Below are 23080 nucleotides of genomic sequence, written 5' to 3' on the forward strand. Positions count from 1 at the left end.
AAACACAGTATTATTTACAACCACTCCAAAAAAATTAAATACCTGGGTATAAATCTACCTAGATATGTACAGCATCTATACACTAAAAATTACAAAACACTGATGATAGAAATCAAAGAATATCTAAATAAATTGTGATATGTACTGTGTTTGAGGATTGGAAAACTCAACATAATAAAGATGTCAGTTCTCTCCAAACTGATTTATAAATTTAATACAGTTCTTATCAAAATCCTAGCAATATTTTTTGTGAATAAAAACAAGCTTATTCTAAAATTTATATGAAAACACAAAGGAACTAGAATAACTAAAACAATTTTGAAAAAGAATAAAGTAGGAAGATGTTACCTGATGTTAAGACGTATTATATAGCTATAATAAAGACAGTATAATGTTAGCCGAAGGATAGACACACAGATCAAGAAGAAAATAGAGAACCCAGAACCCCCGTCCCTAATTGGGAATATGCTAGTTGCTCTGTCCTTGGTCCTGAACTCTTCCCTTGAAGATTTCACCTCTCCCTGAGGTCTAGCTAACTTCTCCACACATCTTCTCACACAAATATGCTCAGCTTATTTTTGACAAAGGGGTAAAAATAACCCAATGAAGAAAGGATACTGTTTTAAACAAATGCTGTGGAAACAATTGGACATCCATGGGTTTAAAAAACTGAATCCCTAACTGAACTGCACCTTATACATGAATAATCCAAAATGGATCATGGTGCATAAATTTAAATGTAAAACATAAAAACTATAAATCTCTTAGAATAAAACAACATAGTAATAAATGCTAGGCACCTTAGGATGGGTGAAGATCTCTTAAACATGACACCAAAATCACTATCCTTACAAGAAAAAAAAAACCTAACAAATTGTACTCTATCAAAATTCAAAACTTTTGCACCATGAAAGATCCTGTGAAGAGGATCAGAAGATGAGCCACAGATTGGGAGAAAATATTGGCAAAGGATTTTTATCTAGAATATCTAAAGAACTCTCAAAACTCAACAGTAAAAAAAGAAAAATCAATTAGAGAACAGGTAACTGATGTGAACAGACAGTTCACCAAAGAGGATATACAAGTATAAAATAAGCACACTATCATAATTGCAAGGCTGTGGAAACAGCCCAAGTGCCCATCAATCCAAGAATGGATTAATAAAATGTGGTATATGTATACCATGGAGTACTATTCAGCTCTAAGAAACAATGGTGATATAGCACATCTTATATTTTCCTGGTTAGAGCTGGAACCCATACTACTAAGTGAAGTATCCCAAGAATGGAAAAACAAGCACCAGATATATTCTCCAGCAAACTGGTATTAACTGAGCAGCACCTAAGTGGACACATAGGTACTACAGTAATAGGGTATTGGGCAGGTGGGAGGGGGGAGGGGGCGGGTATATATATATACATAAGGAGTGAGATGTGCACCATCTGGGGGATGGCCATGCTGGAAACTCGGACTTGTGGGGGGGGGCATTTATTGAAACCTTAAAATCTGTTCCCCCATAATATGTCGAAATAAAAATAAATAAATAAAAATTAAAAAATAAAATGAAAAAAAAATAAGCACGCTAAATGATATTCAACATCATTAGCCATTAGAAAAACTCAAAACCACATTGAGCTACACTACACAGCTATTAGGATGTCTGAAATTTTTTTAAAAAATAGTGATAATACCAAATGCTCTTGAAGGAGGAAAAATAAATCTCTGGCTCTAACCTTATCTCCTCTTTAGGGAGAATCCACACATGCTGGGAGGAAGGGCTGTGTCCAGAGGAAGCACTAGTAGGTTTCTTAACACATGTTTGGGACACAAGCTGACACTCTCCCATGCAGTCCCCTGGGCTTGGGTGTCAGCTGTCACCATGCACACAGAGGAAAGAGAAGACCTTCTCTGTGACTGGGCGAGAGGATTTTGGACCTGGGGGAGGTGGGGATTGGAATCTGGGAGCAAAAGATGCGAAGGTGCTATGGAAGAAAAGAGGAGGAAGAAGGAGTGCTGGGGGCGGCAGGCAGGGAACGAGGCTCTCTAACGAATGTTCCAGAAACAACATAAGCACTTCTGTGACGCTTCTGTGCCTGGCCCTTAAAGCCATCCCATGCACTTAACACGTCCAGGAAGATAAAGTAGACAGACCTTCCCTATCCCTCCCGCTAGGTACAACTAGCCCGGACGTTACACATGAAACAAATGTAAGAAGATTCTGAGAGGCAGAGAGAGGGCTGAGCCCCAGGAGCCACGTGGTCGTGAGTCCTCTGGGTTTCTTCTGCTCCGTATACCCAGACTCGGAGACAGCACTGGACGGGAGAGGCCAGCAGCCCAGAAATACTAACAGGCACAGAAATGACAACAACAACAACAGCTCTCGCTAGCCTGGGCTTTCTCTCCAAAGAAGCAAGAAAGGAAGAGCACAGTGAGACAGCAATCTTAGACAACGGCTTCTCTACCCCAGCCAGACACCACAGGAGAAACGGGGGCCCCACCCACCAGCCAGCAAAGGCAGAGTGGGGGACCCCGACTTCCACCTCCGCCTGTAACAGGCACCTCAACCCCTGCCTGAGAAGCAGAAAAGGCTGAGCGGGAAACCTGCACTTCCACCCGCTCAGCAGCGGTGGGAAGCCCGACTCCCTCCCACTGGGCATGTCAGTCAAGGCCACGTGGGGAGCAGTGAGCAAGAAAAGAAACTTCACATCTGAGCAATGTGAGCCCCTTTAAATTATCAGGCGCAAGAGGCATTAAAATGTGACAGCAGTCACATCTCACTCCCCCCTTGAGCTAAACCATTACCTCTTGAAGCCACCCACCGTGGGGGCTCTAGACTGACTCTAAGTAGCCATAAAATGATTTACCCCGGACACCGTGACTCATACTCTACAGGTTAACCACGTACAGCCAGTCACTAACCCAGGTCATGTCTGTAAGCCAGCCAGAATTCCTGCAAAATGACTTTGTGTCAGCCACTCCTTGTCCCATTTTGCCTTTAAAAACCTACTTGTAACAAAGGCTGGGTGGAGCCCACCCCAAGGCAAAGTGGAAGTGTTTTCCTGGGCAGCTGCCCTCTCTTTGGCTCAAGTAAACTCCTTAGAACTGTAAGTTGTGTCTCAGCCACTTCCTTTAGGTAGACGGTAGTTACAAGGCCCTCCGGCCTCTCTCGCCAGGGACACATCCACAGGTCCAGGGAGGTGGAATTACTCACACCCTCACCTGCCCACTGGGGCCCACAAAGCCCCCTGAGCACACACACACCCCCGAGGCTGGGTCAGGGCCCCTTCCGTGCATTTCCACGGTCCCCACCCATTTCTACCGTGCGACACGCTGTCTCGTGTTGCCGCTGCCCCTGTCTGCGGCCAGCAGCGGAGCAGACTGGGGCAGCTCTAGCACCTGCTGCTCCGTGGGACTCATGAGTACATGCTGAGGGAGGGGGGCACAGAACAGCCTGGAAATGGCTTTGGGGAGGTAAAACAATGCTCTGCCAATGTGCTAGACTGTTTGGGACAACCATTAAAATTAAAGGAGACTAGAAAGTAGGGACCAATGAGCAATTTCAAATCTCAGACAGTGACAATGCAAAAGACCTCTCTGCAGACTCAGCTCAGCACTGTCAGGCCCTCACACGAGGAAGAAAGCCCCCAAGGGCAGACTTCAGGTGTGCGAGCCTAGTCCACACATAAACTGGAACAGATCCTTCCCTCCCGGCCCTCGGAAGGAACCAGGCGTCGCTGAGGCCTTGAGCTCAGATTTCCAGACCTCAGACCTATGAGAGCGCAGTTTCCGCTGGTAGCAGCCCAGTCCCCGGAGCTTTGTTGTGGCAGCCCCGGCAAAGTCACGCACGTGTCCACACACAAAGCAGAAGGAACGTCCTCACGCTCTAGAATCAAGCTCCCGCCCCACGTGGCCCCGACACGGAGACCCGCCACGGCCTTGTCCTCAGGAAACGAGCTCAGGAAAACAAAACGTTGTTGCACGCCATCAAATGGGGCAGTGAGCAAGTGACAGCAGATGTGGCACTTCAGATGAAGAGGCCGAGGGTGGGGACGCCTGGAAAACTCTAAGCCAGGCCTGAGCTTCCAACTGCAGCCAAGCGGGGCATTTCCTTCTCCCACACAGACGTGAGCTGGAGCTCAGCCACTGGCCTCACGCAGGAAGGCCTAGGTCGCCTCAAGTGTCCTGGAAGAGGCACACGCACGCAGGCCCTGACTGTCGCTTCGGGCGGGAGGTCCTCTTGCCTGCTCTTGCTGGATCTCCCTGTCTCCATAATTAGACAAGGGAGAAACTTGTCCCCGTTGCGAGATGAGACCAAAGTTACAACTGGACCTCACGATGGCTAGAAGTCGCATTTGAGTTCCCTATGAATCTCTGTGCCAGGAAAAAAATGGTTACTACAAAATAGGAGAGAGGTCAGAACACCCCTTTCCCCTGCTGGATCGGGGCTCCAAGACAGGCAGAAAGCAGAAATCCGCTCTCATTCCCATCTGACTCGGTCTCCAGGGAAGCCTGGCCCGCTCTGGGGCTCCAGGCACAGCAATCCCAGAAGATTCTCGCCTCGGAGCAGAGGACAAAAATGACTATGCCAGTGTTGTCCAAACTGGGAGCTGCAACAATCTGTGGGTGTTGAGCAGACATTTTTCTCATAAACAGGACACGCTGGGATAGACCATCTCGGGTAGTGATGGCAACACTGGAGCTTTATTGCTGTCTCCTGCATGTGCACACAGGACTGCCGATGTAAATCCGATTTCTTTCTGTGCATCATAGTCAAAAACTGTTGAAAGCCAAGACCGAGATCGGGTCTGGGCATTTTACTACAGTGGGGAGCAGAGAGCCAGGGAAACCTCCACCGCCCTGCCTCTTGGGCGCAGAGTCTCCAGCAAGCTCATCTTGGTCCAAAAGGGAGAAGAGGCGCCCGCCCGGCTCACCCTGCGTCTCAGCCCATCCAAGCTGCTGCAACGAACATACCACAGACTGGGCGGCTTAACCAAGCATTGATTTCTCGAAGTTCTGGAAGCCGGAAGCCGAGTGTCAACATGGTGAGGTTCTGGCAAGGGCTCTCCTCTAAGTAGCAAAAAAAGGGTCTACAGAGCTCTCTCTGGCCCCTTTTACAAGGACACTGGTCCCATTCGTGAGGACTCCACCCTCATGACCCGTTCACCTCCCAATCTCCTAATACCATCAGCGTGGTGTCAGCATTTCGACATGCCTGGGGGGGGGGACATAAACATCCAGTCAACTGCCCCTAGAACATGCAGCTAACGCCTGCGTTTCCTTCATTAGTATGATGGACTTCACAATATGCAAGTGTCTGGCAGGGATATGAAACAAGAAGTCTCCTGTGGTTACCGCCCAAATCATCTGTTCACATCAATCTATTTTTCTTTAATAATCCCAGCAGAGCCCAGGTTGAGAATGGAGTGCTGGCATCAGGAAGGGGCAGCTGAGCAGAGGGACGAAGGGCCCAGCGTGAACGGCTACATGGGTGGCGGGTCCCAATGCCCCCACCCCACCCCCCACCCCACCCTGCCACTTCCTCCATTACTCGCCCTCAGCTGACTCATTTGCCTTCATCCATGCAAATGACTTCATCATAGCTCTCGTTTGTCATTTCCTTCTCTTCCCGTTATTTTAAGCTACCTACGGACACAACAGTGACATGGCTAAGCAGAGCCCAGAATGGGAGAGAGGGCTCTGCAGAAAAGATCTGGAAAGTTAGAGTTAGAGATGAGCAATGCCACCGTTATAGGCCTGAAGGTCCAAGGGACAGTGGCCCACGGGTCCAGCACTAAGCAGCCAAGGCCTCTCCTCCCCCTTCATATCCACACCAGTAAGGGCTGGTGAGAGAATTCTGGGGGCTTCAAGGTGAAAAGAGAGCCCCTAGGCCAGTGTTCTTAACTTTGAGGGTGGCAGGTCTTGAGATTATAACAAAAGCTATGGGTCCATGCCCCAGAAAAACACACACACACTAAATTTTGCATGATATTAAACAAAGCTACAGACTTCCTCTATATATCCCAGGTTAAGAAGCCCCACCCTATGCCTGGAGAGTCTTATATAAAAATGCCCCAGTTCCCTGACTTCTCATTTAACCAACATTTATGGTACATCCCACAGGTATAAAGCCCAACAACAATAAAGCTTGCAGTGCTCATAACAGCTTCACAGTTTACAGTTAAAGAACTTGCCCAGATGCTGTCTTGGCAGTTACCATATGATTTGACAAGGTGGACAAGGATGGCCACGTCCACTTTACAGATTGGAAAATGGAGCAAAGCCTTGAGACGTTGAGACATTTTTCTCCAAAAGGCAAAAGCCAGAACTTTCCAGATCAAGATAGAACAGAGCTCCCTAAACACCCCAGATGGGGCTCTGGGCGCTGCCCCAAGCTGCCCTGGTGCTGGCTGCAGTGGCAGTGGCCACGGATGACAAATGGCAATAGATGGTGCATTTAGGAATTTTCCAGGTGGGTTAGCCGATTGACTGCTGAATGCCGGCAGCTGTTCCAGTAGCAGCGTTCCAGCCACTGATCTGAGTGGACCACCTGTCACTGATCATCCGACTCCCACAGCACTAGAGAATGTACACAATTATCATCCCTCCTCCGCAACTGAGGATTAAGTGCCAGCAGGTGTCTTCCCTGGGGTCACGTGGCTCGCAGGTATCAGAGCCAGGCTTCACCTCCAGGTCTGCGGGGCTCCACAAGGCGCTGCTCAGTCGCAGGCTCACACCCCAAGCGACAACCACAAGGATGTCAGTTCCTCATATAGAAAACATTCCCTTGACCACCGGGACTTTTCACGGGATGTTTCCTGAGCCTGGAACGCTGCCTTCCTCTCTTTGCTTGGCTAACACATCGACTGCCACTAGAAAAACTTTTATTCCCTGGGGCCACCGTGTTTTATTAAAACAAAACGATCCCTTTCAATTTGTTATTTTTTATTGTTTTCTGGGTGTGAGTTATATGCAATGCAATCCATGTTTTTAGAATTAAATTGTCAGTATTAATTGTAACAATAAGAACATCAACAAGTAAGATTTTCACAAACCAACTACAGGGTTTTGCTTGACGAGGCCCCGGGGTTAAAACTAGCCTGAGTTAAATACAACTCACATGGCAGCCAGTGTGTTAATTCATACTCTTCCTTCAAATCTCAAATTATTATTCATTCATTTAACAAAATGTTTATTAAACATCTACTACATGCCAAGTACTGTCCTAGGTGCTGGGATACAGCAACAAACAAACAAACAAAAAAATTAAGTTTCTGGCCTCGTGAAACCACATTCTCCTGGTGGGAGGGGGAGAGGAGAAAATAAACAATGTGAAGTGCACCAGGTGGTCCTAAGTGCCCCCAAGAAAAAGAGGGTGGAGGAGGGTGGAAAGGGAGGCAAGCAATACCGTATATCAAGGAAGGTCTCACCTGGTCAGGTGAAATCTCGTTCCAGCAGGGACCTGACAGAGTGAGGGAGCCGGGCTGCCAGCTGGCGGTAAAGAGTTCAAGGCAGAGAGCACAGCAGTGCAAGGGTCCTAGGGCAGGAGCAAAGCGGCCGGCACGGCTGGGGGAGAGGGAAGGAGGGCGAGAGTGGAAGGAGATGAGATCAGAGAGGAAACAGAAAGTTATCATTTAAGGACCCCTAGGCCCCCACAGGGAGTTTGGGTTTCACTCTGAGTGATGCGGGAGCCACCGGAGAATGACATGATCTGACTTACTTTAAGAGGATCACACTGGCCGTTGTGAGGAAACACAGCAGTTGGAGGCCAGGGTGGAAACTGAGAGGCCGTGACGAAGCGATTGCAGCCTTCCAGGTGTGGGAGGACGGTGGCCAGCCCAGGTGGGGGCAATCGAGAGGGTGAGAAGTGGTTGGACCCCATTGATTTATGCACATTTGATTAATGTCTGACTCCCCCTACTGGGCTGCAAGCCTCAAAAAGGCAAGAAATGGGGTTTCTCTGCTCACCATCGCATCTCCTACACCCAGTGCCGGTAAGAGATGCTCTGTAGTTTTGTTGAATGAATGAACAAATACCAAAAAAATACAAACACGCAACTTGCTAAATCAGCCTGGGAAACACAGCCTTCCCTGTTCTCTTGAGGCTCTGCTAGAAGCACACAGTGTCCACTCTGTGCCCAGCACCACCCAGCACAATATTAAAGAACGGCACAACAGGACAGCATGACATTGCCACCTGGGCTCAGGTCTGGGGTCTGCCAGCCACGGCCAGAGACATAATAATTGCTAACAATTTCTGTGTTTACTTTGGGCCGGAGACCACTCTAAACGCTTTCTGGTGGTGCCTTATTTAATTACCATGCAAGTCTAATAAAGCAGTTATTATCATCACCCTTGTTTTTCAAATGTGTAAACTGAGGCCCAGAGAGCCTTATGGCTTTCCCATGACCTCACAGCTGGTCAGAGAGAGGCAGGGGGTCCAAATCTCTCATGGCAGGGTGTGGGCGTCTTCCCAGGTGTCCTAAGCTTCCAGCTCTCTCCCTCCCAGTGTCATTTCCACTGAGCCTTCAACCTACAGAAGCCTCCGTCCCTGGAACCTTCCACCATCTCCCAGTCTCCACTTCCTCCTGGCCTCTCCTTCTTCCTACCTAGTCCGTGTGAACATGTCCTGGACAGTCTACTTCTCCCCCTAAATATGGCACCATGGAACATTCCTATGGCCTCCTGGGAGGGCCACCACTGTTCTGAAATTCCTTTCTCAACCTAAAGCTAGATCTCCAATTCCTCTGAAAACTCACCCACACGCGGGGCAGTTAGAGAGAGAAGCTTCAGCACACCCCAAACCTGAGTCTCTCCCAGCCACCTTCCCATGGCCAAGCGTCAGCCTCCCAGGGCCCCCCACGAGGCACCTGAGTCCAGGTCCAGAGTTCACGGGCCGGTAGGAGTCACAGGGATGTGGGGGACCACGGTCCCCTCTCAGAAGCCCCAAACCAGAGAGAGGCCCCCCGCAAAGTCCTGCCTGACAGCTCCAACCTGCTGCCTGCAGCGGTATGGGAAGCTGTGGAAAGAGCCTGGGACAGACCCCTTATCTTATCTGCCCTACAAATCCAGGGCTGCGCGCCAGCCGGGAGCCAGAGCCCCGATTCTGAGCCTGGTTAGTGTCCTGGCCCAGGCCAGACCCTGGCCGTCAGGAGATGAAGTAGTGGCCATCATCCTTGATTCGATTGCATGTTTGAGGACTAAAACGCCAGGACCTAGGGCGGCAGGAGAGACGGCGCTCTGCAGACGGTGCACGCGAAGCCAGCGGGGACTTTTCCGTGCCAGATCCCACCCTACGCGGAGGGGCTGGGAGCGCGCGCCCCCTAGCGGCGCCCTAGTGACAAGCAGTGGGGTGGGGAAGGCAGAGAGGAGGGGCGGAAAGGGGAGAGGGGAGGGGAGGAGAGCGTGGGTACCGCTCTCTGGGGCCTAGGGGAGGGGAGGAAAGGGGAGACAGGAAGGGAGCCGAGGAGGGGGGGCATCCATAGCCTGGCCTGAAGCCCAGTGTCCTGTGGGTGATTGCACCCCGGCGCGTGGCATTTGCCAGAGAGGGGAAGTTGACGTGTGTCCCCTCTGATCAATTAGAGGTGAGCCAGGCAAGGGGAGGAGGAGTGACCTGGCAAGGGGAGGAGGAGTGAGGACAGTTGTAGGCTGAGCCCGGGCTTGCTGGGCCACGTGAGTGACGGGGGAAGGGGAGCGAGGGTGGGCGCAGGTGTGCCGCCTCCCGAAGCTCCTGTCTGAGCTGCTCCAGAGCTCGTATCCGCAGAGACAGAATAACCCTGTCTCCAGCGGACTCTGCCCGCTCAGAGTGGGAAACCGTCCCGGGCGGACTGGCCAGCCATGCCAAGAGTCCTCTGCTGAACCTGGCAGCGTTCTACGTCCCTAAGGGGCACGGGGCGTCCAAGGAACCTGGTCTTTGCGGTTGGAGTCTCTGGCAGCAGTCAGCTCCCATCTGACCCAGCAGCAGCCGGAAACCCTCTCTCAACCCCACGTGACCCAAGAGCCCTCCTTGGGGCTGCCAGGCCACCAAGCGACCAGGCTGAACTTCAGGCAGCCCCAGCCCTCTCTCCCCCTTCCCTGCCATCCGCCATCTGCCAAAATACAACCTCACTCTGTAAGGACAGACCCTGGAAAATGGTGAATACGGAAAATCAAGCTAAAAGGAAAGTATCACTGGTTCTACCCCTCAAGCTGAGAGCATGGAGGAGTGTAAGGAGGGAGGAAAACAAGAAGGAAACTTGGCTGGAGAGAGGCAGTGACCCAGGAACAGCTGGGCAAGATTTTTGCTTGTTTTCTGAGGCGGTCCGCTCTGTCCCCCCGACTGGAGAGCAGTGACAGGATCACAGCTCACTGCAGCCTCCAACTCCTGGGCTCAACCCATCCTCCCGCCTCAGCCTCCCGAGTAGGTGGGACTACAGATGCACGCCATCACTCCAGTCTAATTTTTTATATTTTTTATAGATGCAGGATCTCACTATGTTGCCCAGGCTGGTCTCAAACTCCTAGACTCAAGCGATCCTCCCGCCTCAGCCTCCCCAGTGCTAGGATTACAGGTTCCAGCCACTGCGCCAGCGTTGGACAGGATTTTGGAAGAATTAGATTCTAATTAGTCCTACTTTACTACTCACCTTGGGCCTTCCCACCTGCAGAAGGCAGTTAGTTACCAGACCTCACTGCTCTCACCTGAGGTCCTGGCCCCCACAGGGGCTGTCTCTAGGTGCTGGAGGGGGAAACAGAGGCAGCCGGCCTCCGGTGTACCCCACATCAATTAAGGCAACGTCCAGATTACATTTTATTTAAACAAGAGGTTCTGCAACCAAAAAAAAAAAACCAGAGTATTAAATATTTTCCACAAAGAGCATATACAACCTATAAGTAAGTCATACAGAATAATAATAAAATGCACACCTATGTGCTCCCCCACCTAGCTTAAGAAAGAGAATAACTTTAATTTAAAAAAAAAATTATTTCCTGATTTAAATGTAACATTTATTCCCCATAGAAAGTTTGCAAGATCCAGAAGACAGAAAACAACTGTCACCACAATCGCATCACCTTACTGCTAACATTCTGGGGACAGCACTGCCCTGTTTATTCTGGGTTATATTCTTTTTGTGAAATTAAAATCCTGTTATACAAATTGTCCCCTTTTTTCATTACGACCATCTTTCTTGGACCAGCCAATTTCTTAGTATTCTCATACTTCCAAGACTCCAAGAAAACAATCCCCAAATATGCTTACTATTTGAACTGAGAGTTGGTTTTCCAAAAAGAAGCAGAAGCAGGAATGGATAGACTGGGGGAAAGCTCTCATGCCTGGCTTCTGCCTAAAACGTAAGCTAGATTAGGAGGTTGATAAGGTGCATCCTGTCGTGCCTGGCCCCGGGCGGATCTGGGAGTGAACGTTGATTGATGTCTGCGTCTCCTGAGGCTAAAAGCACAAGGCAGCGCTGGGGATGAGAGGGGAAACGAAAGCCAGTGCTTTCGTGATTGAACAGACTGCCCTAGAAGCCTTCTCTACAGCCCAAGCCAAGTGCTGGGCCCATGGCAGACTCTCAACACATGACAAGCGTGTTTGCTGCCTGTGCCCTCACCATTGTGTCTGCTCAGTCATCATTTGCCCAGAAGATGAGGCGCAGTTCCAAGTGCTTTGAAGCAGCTGGTGTGGGTACCGCCCTCTGGGGTTTAGCGATCTAGTGGCGGAGGTAGGATATGCAGACAAAGATGCCAGGTAGACGCCCCTTTGCAGCCCAGCTTCCTGTGCACAGCGACAGCAGACTCCCAGAGCCTCACTGGCCCTGGAGGGGAGAGAGGGCTGAGGACACTCTACTGCACAGTGGCAGAAGGATCGGGAGCTTTACCCCTGGAAGGAAGAAACGCTAGCACAAGTGCTATCTCTTGCTCTTACCACTTGGGAACAATAATATGTGTCTCCTTTCATATCATGAGGTGTGAACTTGAGGCTTGGGATCTGGCGGCCTGAGGGTCACTGCTGACCTACCCAACTGCCCTATCATTGGAGAGGCAGGAGGGGAGACCAGCTGAAGATGAGGAAACGCAAACTGTGAGCGTGGTTCTTGAGGAACGTAGACAGGGACGGGGTGGAGGCAGTGGTGGGAGATGGAGTGCGAGAGGCGGGGGGCCAGGGGACAGTCCCCTCCACTTTAGCCACGTGGGTTTATGGGTCAGACCTTCCTTGACGCTGAGCCTTTTGCATGCAATCTCCCTAGATACAACCAAACGTCACATCAATGGCTCGTGCTGTGCAAAACAAGAAACTATTTCTAATAATAATGGCTGATATTTCTTGTCATAAATCACACGGATCTGACTCAAGCTCACGTTCTCACCTATCCTTCCACTCCTTCCCCGCTGGACCACTAAAATAAAGGTGAGATTTTTGCAGCCTTCCCCAAGGAAAAATGACCTCTCCTCTTATGTCTGTCTCCGTTCCACCAACACCCTCTCCCAGCTCTCTGAAAGAAACAAGCCCTAGTTGAGTGACGTTTGGGGGGCATAACCATTAGGTCTGGATTAAGCAGCGATTCTGGACACCTGCAGCCTTCATTCTGCTGCCTGCTACCCCACAAGCCCTCCCAGGAGCCGGATCTCCCCTTCTCTGTGCTTCGTGCTGTAGGAACTGCAGGGCTGGCAATGAATGAGGTCACAACACGCGGGTGTATAAAAGACAGAGTGCTAGACTCTGGGAGCCTATTTTAGGCTGGCTTTATTTAGTGTGTCTCACAGCCCCTAATAACCTGGTAGACCAGGATGCCATAGCTGATAAGACAGCACAATGCAGCTATGACACCCGTGGGGTGGCCTTCTAGAGATGGGACCCAAAGCCCATCCTGAGACTTTGCCTTAAAAGTAGGTTCCCCTCTCAGACTTTTGGGGGGAGGGGGGGAAATGGGCATTTATTGAAACCTTAAAATCTGTACCCCCATAATATGCCAAAATAAAAAAAAATTGTTTAAAAAAAAAAAAAGTAGGTTCCCCTCTTCTCGAATGTTCTCACTCGTCTGTGGGAGCTAAATATTAAAAACAGTTGATCTCATGGAGACAGAAAGTAGAATGATGGTTACTAAAGGCTAGGAAGGGTGGCAGGGAAGGGGGGATAAAGGGATGGTTAATGGGCACAAAATATATTAATTAGATAGCTAGACAGAATGAACAATATGTGATAGCACAATAAAGTGACTATAATTAACAATAACTTAGGGTGCACTTTAAAATAACTAAAAGCGTGAAATTGGAATGTTCCTAACATTGAACAAAGAAATGTTAAATGCCTGACGTGATGGATACCCCGATTACTCTGATTTGATTAATTCACATTGTGTGCCTGTATCAAAACATCACATATGCCCTATAAACATTTACATCTATTGTGTAGCCATAATAATTTAAAAAAAAATTTTTTTAAAGTAGGTTCCCCTCTAGCTTAGCCCCACCAACCTCCCAGGGACCTCAGCCCGCAGAGGGCTGTGAGCATCGCTGACGCTGACGTTCACCTGACTGTCACAAGTCCCCGTCCTGTGTCCCATTCTCCCTGCCCGTGCCTGGTCCTTACAGCAGGCAGATGAAATCAGACCTTGCATCTGTGCCCACATCTGACCTGTCAGGTGTAAAGGAGTGTTCCCCCTGCGCCATGAACTCGCTGTGATGAACTTGACCGTGGCTCTTTGCTTCTTTCCCTCTTTGTCTCTTCCTCTTCTCCTCTAACTCCATTCCACGCAGGCCACGCCCTCTCTCCGCTCTCTCTCTCTGTGACCCCACCCGCTTCTTCAGTCCCTGTCCCCCCATTACCCTCCTTTGCGTGGACACAGCGGAGCAACAGCAGTACCCGGGGCACAGCAGTTAAGGAGACATCGTTGGCGACCCTGGGCAGCTTGCCTGCCACACTCACACCTGGCCCTGCCCCCTCCTTTCTTAGAATCCCTCTTGGCCGGGCGCGGTGGCTCACACCTGTAATCCTAGCACTCTGGGAGGCCGAAGCGGGCGGATTGCTCGAGGTCAGGAGTTCGAAACCAGCCTGAGCAAGAGCTAGACCCCGTCTCTACTATAAATAGAAAGAAATTAATTGGCCAACTAAAAACATATAGAAAAAATTAGCCAGGCATTGTGGCACATGCCTATAGTCCCAGCTACATGGGAGGCTGAGGCAGCAGGATTGCTTGAGCCCAGGAGTTTGAGGTTGCTGTGAGCTAGGCTGATGCCACGGCACTCACTCTATCTAGCCTGGGCAACAAAGTGAGACTCTGTCTCAAAAAAAAAAAAGAATCCGTCTTTACATCATACAAACAAGGATTTTCTCCCATCATTCCCTATTCTTTGCTCTTTTGACTTCCTGGTAGAATGTTTATTCTTTATACACATAGTAACAATATTATTTAGAAAATTCGTTCCGTTGCCATATTAAAAGCCAGCTTAAGTCTGCACAGGGAAATATTACTATGTTAATTAATGTGTTCAATTAACAGTAGTGTGCCCGATCTCCTTTTGGAATCTCCTCTGCAGTGTTCCCACACAGGGAGCACTCCGCCCATGTCAGGAGCTCACGCCGTCCCAAGTCTACAGTAGCAGCTCACGCAGACCGAGCGGCCCAGACGCCAGGGCAAGGGGTTATGGATAGGCCCACTTGATCTGCACGGGAACCCCCAGAGCTCAGTACCATCAGCACCCCCACAGGGAAACAGACTCCAACAGTGAAGCATGTGCCTCTGGTCATTAGCTGTCACAGTAAGCAGAGTGTGCTGGTGCCCGTGAACCCGCGTGCTGGCTCTGAAGGTGAGTGCTCACCTGCCACGCGGCTCTGCCTCCCGGGCTGCAGGCATTGTCCCCAGCTGTGCTTTGAGACCTCTTCGTTCCATATATATTATTCTTAATCCCCAAAGACATCACACATTCCTCTAATTTGAGAATTGCCTATCTTATTCCTCTGTTTCTAGGTATAATAATGTAATAACATTGCATAACATTGCATAAGTTATATATAGCATAGTACAATAATAATGGTGACATCCGGGTTCAGTATAAATGAAGAAGAAAAGCATGCGTGTATATTGAGCACTTACTTCATGTTAGGGGTCTCTCACCGCGTCTATCCCTCACACCCCTGCAAGGTGGGTATTATTACTCCCTATTTTTAAAATGAGAAAACTGGGACCCAAAGAAGTCAAGAAAGTGGTCCAAGTCCCTACCTTGTAAGTGGTGCAGCTGGACCTCAAATCATGTGTGTCAGAACCAAAATCCCAGGTTCATTTCCGCACGTCCTGCAGCTTCCCGGCGAGTGCCCTGCAGCCTCGTGTCCCCAGAAACGTTTGACATATGCATGAGGCAGCACGTGCAGTGGACTTGGAACAAACACTTCTAAGATGGAGAAATAAAGAGAAACTCTTGCACGTGACAACAGCAAACGTGTATATGGACATTCACAACAGTGCCGCTCACGACAGGTAAAAGCCAGGAAGAGCCCATGCATCCTTCATTGGAAGAACAGAAGAAAAAGTGTCCTCTGCACACTCAACAGAACATTGCACAGCAGAAAGCAAGACACTACGGCAGCGTGCCAAAATACAGAAGAATCCAAGCAATATAATCTTGAGTCAAAAAAGCAACTAAAGGCCGGGCGCAGTGGCTCACGCTTATAATCCTAGCACTCTGGGAGGCCGAGGCGGGCGGATTGCTCGAGGTCAGGAGTTCGAAACCAGCCTGAGCAAGAGCGAGACCCCATCTCTACTATAAATAGAAAGAAATCAATTGGCCAACTAATACATATATAGAAAAAATTAGCCGGGCATGGTGGCACATGCCTATAGTCCCAGCTACTCGGTAAGCTGAGGCAGGAGGATCGCTTGAGCCCAGGAGATTGAGGTTGCTGTGAGCTAGGCTGACGGCACGGCACTCACTCTAGCCTGGGCAACAAAGTGAGACTGTGTCTCAAAAAAAAAAAAAAGCAACTAAAATAAAAAATATATATTTTTAGGAATGCATATATTAATAGATGCAATTAAACTACCTAAAAAGGAAAACAAGGGAATGTGGCCCCAGGAATCAGGCTGATTATTACCGCAGGACCGTAGGGGGAGCACATGGTTAAATGTAGGTTATTGCCAAGGTCCTGGCTTTTACTTTGAGTTTACAGGTTCTCGTTACATTGGAATGAATGAATGGATAAATGAGTGCATGAATGAAAGTGGGCCATTCATGGGTGAATGATGAGTGTGTCAGAATTCAATGATTATGACCAACCCAATTCTGCACACCCTGAGATCCAATTTAAAGATAAACTAGGTTAATAGATGAATAAATGATTTGACATTTTGCATTAACAGCTCTAGGAAGGAGGGAGTAAATCCTCCTCTTCCCATTTGATGCTCACCTGTGTGCCGTGAGAAAAAAAAATCACCCAGGATAGCAGAAGGGGCCCAGAGTAAGTTCTGCCTCTTCTGGAAAATGCCTGAAATTAAACCCACTGATCCCTGCAAGCAGATGCCAGGTGGTGTAAGAGGGCCTGCCATGGCCAAGTGAAGTGTGGTTTCAGCAAGGAAAGGCCCTCAAAAAAATATGACTCCTCCCACAAAGAAATGCACACACACACACACACACACACACACACACACACACACACACATGCATGAACACACACCTGCTGCCGCCTATGGAAAAAACCATCTGTAATACCCACAGTCAGTGATGAAACCTAAAGAAAAAATATTTGCCCAAAGGTGCTATGTGCATTTAAGATCATAGTAAGATGTAAACAACAGGCATCTTCTCTCCTAAAAGTATATCTCTTATGTGGAAAGAGGGCTAAGCTGCACATAAGAGAAGAAATAGAACAGAAAGGCGGCTGAGAGCAGTGCAAGTGAACTTTGCTGACTTTTATCATTTTGTCTGATCCTCCCTGAATATTGGGCAGAAGAAGTACCCCTTCTCCTGGGTCTGTTGAGCTTATCGGTTCTCCGATGGCACAGTCACCAGGTTCTGAGACCCTGCTGAGGACGAACGTCCACAAGGAGGAGGCAGTGAGTTGCAAAGAGCTTGGCGCTCCGTAGAGGAGCCTGCCTGGTTGCTCGGTTTCCCCGAGTCTGCAGCTGCTGGACTGTGTGGTACAAGAGGGAGCTGCCATGCTGAGACCATTATAAGGACACCCGACCTGGGGGGTCCCAAGGGTTGTCCTGATGCCACAGTTTCCAGGTAAAAGTGGCTGCTTTCTGTGCCCGGCATAGGAACACTGCTCTGTGCACTGTGACATTCCCATGTTTGTCCTGGAAATGAAGGTATGAGGGCAGATGTGGTGATGTTGCCAGCCACTTCTTGTACACCTCCGGAGGGGCAGACCCCCTTAGCTTCTCCTCCACCTGTCCCTGACCGAGCTGCTGCAAAGGCTGGAACTTAGTGCCAAAGAAGTCCTGTGAGCCTGGGAGTCATTCCAACTATGGAGCTAAAAGCACCGCACGAATCTGCCCAGTCCCTTCCTGAACCTCAGTCCTTGGTTGACGGGTCTCTGCAAGGAGGCAGCTGAGGGAGGGTGGAAAGCATCGACTTGGGGCCAGACTGCTGGGGACTGAGTCTGGGCTGTGCCTGCCATCTGTATGGTCTTGGGGAGTCACTTAATGTCCTGAACCTTGCTTTCATCGCCTAGACATCGGGAAGAATGGCATCCTCCTCCCAGAGGAGTGAGATTAAATTAGATGATACATGCGAAAGAGTCTGACACATTTGTGTCAGAGCAAAGGTTCATTCATTCGTTATTCCTCCTGTATCTCCCAGAAAGCGCCCATGGAAGAAGGCAGGAAAAAACATGGCGGCAGAAACCTGGTGTCACAGGAAGGTGACCAGGCAGCCGCATAGAGACTCTCTTCTGGAGGCTGCTTCTCAATGGACAGAAATGTGGCCCACTAGGGTGCTGGGACAGGGGAAGATATCATTTGGGGTCCTTTCTCGGGAAGGAATAGTTGGTGCTTGGTGGCCACTTCCTGCGGAAGCCCTCCCTGACCCCCACCTTCCTCCTCGCCTCTAGGCAGAGCGAGAGGGTCACCCTTTCCTCCAAACTCGTAGCACACCCCTTTCATATTATTTGCAATAACAGCTCCTGCATGGAGCACTCGGTATACACCAGGCTCTGGGCTCAGTACTCACCACGCGTTCCTTCATTTAACCCTCACGACCGCCCTATGAAAGAGGAAAGTGAAGATTAGCAACGTGACATACTAGACCACATTGCACACGTGAGTCACGGCAGAGCCAGGACTCAGACCCAAGTCCTCCGGGGCCTAGGCTTGAGTTTCAGCCACGGCACTATACTTTCTCTCTTATATGCCATCATGGCCCTTATCCCATGATGTGTGGTATTTCTGTACCTGTTAGTCACAAGTGGTCCTCAGCGTCAAAAACTATGGCTCTTTTGCCTGTTTATCCTGAGTGCTTAGCATAGTGTCCAGCTAAGAATGAATGCATCAGTGAGCAAAAGATCTTCGCCAAACCCCCAAGGAAGGAGACAGCACCATTGTTCCTCCTAGATCAATGCAACTCATAACTGCAACTCAATCTCTGCCGTGGTATGGGGGTTGGGGCAGGGACTGGTGGCTGCGTGTAGCAGCTGTCCCTCCCCTACAGTGTACCCCTCGCTCATTTCAAGAGTCTAGAGCTTAGCTGTGGGACCTGTACCGAGCCCTTCACTAAGGGAGAGATGTTGCTGGTTCTTTAAAGCTAGAAAGGCCATCCTATCTCCCCTTTTCACAACTTTGGGAGGCCGAGGCAGGAGGATCACTTGAGGTCAGGAGTTCAAAACTAGCCTGAGCAAGAGGGAGACCCTGTCTCTACAAAAAAAGAAAAATTAGCTGGGCATGGCAGCACACAACTGTAGTCCCAGCTCCTCGGGAGGCTGAGGCAGGAGGATCACTTGAGGGCCGCAATTTAAGGTTGCTGTGAGCTACAATAAGGCCACTGCACTTCCAGCCTGAGCAATGGAACATGATCTTGTCTCATGAAGTTGTTATTTGAGTACATTCTTAAATAACTTCCTCAAATACTTATTCAAGAGGAGTAAACCAAGAAAATTCAACCAAGTTCATGAGAGAGTAAACTAAGACAGAGGAACAAATGAGCCATGGGAAATACTGAATCCATACAAGAATGGGACTAAAGGAAAATGTCAGTTGCAGCCACACAGCAGGCCCAGAAAACAGCCAGTGTCTGGAGATAGAATACTGTAGCAGCGAGGTTTGTGACATAGCAGAGAGGAGAGCTTGGAAAATGAGCCTTGAACGTATGTTGAAATCTAGAATTCAATTTTTTTAAAAGCACTTAGAAACTCAGGGGGAAGGAAATATAAGAAAGTCATTATCTAAGGTACTTGCACTACACATGAAGCAGGAATGGTGTTATTTGGAGATAGATTTAGTTTAGTTTTTAAATTATACTGTAAACTCCAGAACAACGACTTATAAATTTTTAAGAAGGGCCAGGTGTGGTGGCTCACACCTATAATCCCAGCACTCTGGGAAGCTGAGGTGGGAGGATCACTTGAGGTCAGGAGTTTGAGACCAGCCTGAACAAGAGTGAGACCCCATCTCTATTAAAAAAATAGAAAGAAATTAGCCAGGCGTGGTGGTGCACACCTGTAGTCCCAGCTACTCTGGAGGCTGAGGCAGGAGGATCGCTTTGGCCCAGGAGTCTGAGGTTGCTGCGAGCCAAGCTGATACCATGGCACTATAACACCACTGCACTCCAGCCTGAATGACAGAGCAAGACCTGCCTCAAAAAAAAAAAAAAAAATCATCAAATATCTATTACACCATGTAGAGATTCCAGTAACAATAACACCTTGTAAATGAATTTGCTTTATAGTTTAAGAGAAAAGAAAGATTTTTTACATACATTGTTTCATTTATTCTTCACAAAAACCCAGTGAGGTATACATAGATGCCTGTACCTATTTTACAGATGAGAAAACATAAGTAAACTCAGAAAACATAAGTGATTTGTCTAAAAAGAAATTGAAACCCAGGAGTAAAATGCACCCTTTTAACCCGAAGCCTGGCTCTTTCCTTCCATGTTGACATTGACTTCAAGTGCCACTGGCACTAGGACTGGTCCCTGCTGAGGGGGCCACCTGCTAAGGACAAGGGTCATCATAAAAGGCTGACCCCTGAGACCACAATCCCAGCCCCCAATTCCCACAGTGGTCAGCCTCATGCTGTCCTGCCAGATGGTGATGCAACCCCACCAATCAAAGGTCCCAGCAGCAGGACCCCCCTGGTGTTTAGGGGCTGTAGCCGGAGCTCCCCACCTCCTGCCCAGAGAGCATGATAGCTCACATTATTGAGTTCTTAGTACAGGCTAGGCACTCTTGTAGGCTCTTTACATGAATTAACTCAGTAAATCCTCAGAACAACACCATGAGGCAAGTACAGTTATTATCTCCACTTTCTGGACACTTAGGAGAGATTAGGTCATTTGCCCAGGATTGCATAACCAATGATTTTCAAAGCCAAGATATGCATTCTGGGAGTCTGTGCTCTTAACAAAACCACCATTCTGCCTCTCCTGAGCCAGTCGTTTTTTACTTCTTGGGGTCATTTGTATCATACAGAGTGCAATGAAATCTCTGGACCCTCTCCCTATCAAAATGCAGTTTTGCAGAATGTTGCATATCTCAGAACTTCAGGGACCCCTGAGGCCCATCGTGTACCAACTTCGGACTTGGAATCACGATTTATCTCGTACATACTGGAGGGAATTTTCCAGGGACGAAAAGGGAAGCGCCACAAGCGCTCCCAGCGCTGCGGGACTTCGCCTCTGCAGACGGGGAGGAGAGCTGCGCTGGGCTGCGCAGTGACGGAGGTGCCAGTTCTCTGAGACTCAGGAACAGTGAGCACTGGGACCACAGTGCCCTGGGACCGCAGTGCCCTGAGAACGCAGCCGCCGGTCGCTGAGCCTCCGGAGTCCAATAGCTGAATGAGATACGCACGGACCAGCAGCTAGACTCAAATCCTGAGTCCCTGCCAGCATCCTGGAGTCACGAGACAGAGGATTGGGAGCAGACGGGATCTCGGAACTCTGGTCCCAGGCGCGCAGGGGCGGCACCGCTGTTCGTGGTGCTGAAACGCCGCGGTCACGGGAGAGCGCGGCCGCCTGCCCTCCTGGTACCGCGCCGCGGTCACTGCGGGAACTGTCCGGTGCTGAACGCGGATGCGGCCCGGCCCGCGGGGCTTAGATCGGAGCCTGCCGCGCCCACCGGAGCAAGAACCCGGCTCCTGCGAGCGCTGACGCAGAGCGTGGGGAGAGCGCAGCAGCGAGCTCCCGGCATGGACCTGCAGAGACCCGACTCCTACCAGGGGGGAGCTGGCCCTGACTTCGATGAGCATGTCCTGCATAAGGTAAAAATCTCCCCCATTCCCCTATCCCAACGCTTCCCCTATCCCAGGAGCGCTTTCTGTTCCCCCGACTTTGCTTTGGGACTTAAAGAGAAAGTAGCTCGCATCCGCGAGCCTGGGGAACCTTTTCGGTCTGATCCTGTTCGGTCTGATCCTGTTCGCTGCTCAAAACAGAGATCCGTGAGCGTTTGGGGAGGGGCTGCTGCCCCAGGCTCAGATCGTCAGGAGCTTGTTCCTTCACTTAAATCACCTGTGTCCCTTTCTCCCTCCCCTCACCCGTTTGAGTGCACACCTAGCACCACCACTCACCCAAACCCTTGTGGGAGGTTGCTTTTGACCCTGTTAGATCTGTTGGCAGTGGCCAACGATCTGAATTCCTGGTCAACTCGACAGAAAGTAGAGAAACCGTCTGCAGCAGGGATAAACTGCTGTTTTCAAACCAGACTCCCCTGTGGCTCCAGAAAGCTCCCCTCCAGCAGTGACTCATTCACGGCTGCCTGTAAGTGTATACTGGCTTCAAAGCCGTAACACAGCCACTGCTTCCCCTACCCCAGTTTCTGATGCAGCTCAATTTTCAGCAATGCAGGTTTCCTCCCTGAAGTGGTTGTTGGGGAAAAGTAGCAGCCTCTCTCCAGGTAACAGTTTTCATCCCAAATCCATCACTTTAAAAGAACCAAAGCCTTCTGTTCACCATAAGGAATTATTACGGCTCCTCTTCCCTTTCTCGGACTTGACCATGCGCTCTGCTCTAGCCTTTATTAATATTTCCTACTTTGCTAATGCCAGTTTATCTGTTAGTCCCCCAAAAGGCTGTATGAGATCCTATACGTGGAGATATTTTAATCAAAATGTCACTCTGAAGAGTTCATGAATGCAAGCTTTGAAATAACCCGCTCCATCCTCCTCCTCTATTACACAGTTTACATTTGAGGAAACTAAAGTGCAGAGAGGCAAAGTGGTTTGTCCAAGAAAACAAGCTGGTAAATGGCAAGGCTGGTATCAAAAGCCAAGAATGATGACTCCACGTCTGGTATTCTTTCCTCTGTAGCCTTACTAAACTTCTCATCAAAGTGTGGTCCATGGACCAGCAGCACAGGCATTGCCTGGGGGCTTGTTAGAAAGTAGAATCTCCACTCCCACCCCACGCTGGCTGAATCTGAGTCTGCATTTTAATGAGATCCCTAGTAAATAAATATGCACAATAAAGTTTTAGACACATAGCTCTGTGCCTGCTGATACAAATGAAAGAAAATCAGCTATCGAATGAAGCAGGTCTGTAGATATGATAGTCCATGTGTCTTCTCCCTCCAGGTCTCTGAACCCTTAGGGTATAGAGAAAGATAAAAATTGATAACTGCCCCAATCTGGAAGTTTTAAAGCCATCCCAGTTTGAAGTAAACTAGAATAAGGTCTGTGTTCTTTGAGGTTGTGAATCTAGCCCCAGAAGAAAATGCATGCAAGCAAAAGAACATAATTACAAGTCAATTGCAAAATCGTCCTGGTGACTAGATATATGGGTCACTTCAAGTTTACACCACCTTATAAATATATAAATATTCATTTTGAAAGATTTAAAACTTTTCAAAATATTGATCTGGTGTGGTCTTTCCCACATCAATTACCCACATACGGAATGTACGATGTAGCCTATGAAAACATTCACTTCCTTCGCATTTATTGATCACCAAACTGAGAGAAAG

General features: G+C 49.2%; 2 protein-coding genes across 2 annotated transcripts in view; one reads left to right on the top strand and one right to left on the bottom strand.

The window, feature by feature from the left end:
• The window catches only part of LOC105878908 (CMRF35-like molecule 1), a 78429-nt gene that overhangs the window by 16338 nt on the left and 39011 nt on the right, over positions 1–23080 (bottom strand). The window lies entirely within an intron of this gene.
• The window catches only part of RAB37 (RAB37, member RAS oncogene family), a 66135-nt gene continuing 63586 nt past the window's right edge, over positions 20532–23080 (top strand). The window contains exon 1 of the mRNA XM_020281286.2: positions 20532–21383. Within this exon, the coding sequence (XP_020136875.1) occupies positions 21312–21383 (72 nt within the window). The 5' untranslated portion in view covers positions 20532–21311. The remainder of the gene's footprint in view (positions 21384–23080) is intronic.

The sequence above is a fragment of the Microcebus murinus genome, chromosome 18 (genome assembly GCF_040939455.1).
Source record: "Microcebus murinus isolate Inina chromosome 18, M.murinus_Inina_mat1.0, whole genome shotgun sequence".
NCBI lineage: Eukaryota > Metazoa > Chordata > Mammalia > Primates > Cheirogaleidae > Microcebus > Microcebus murinus.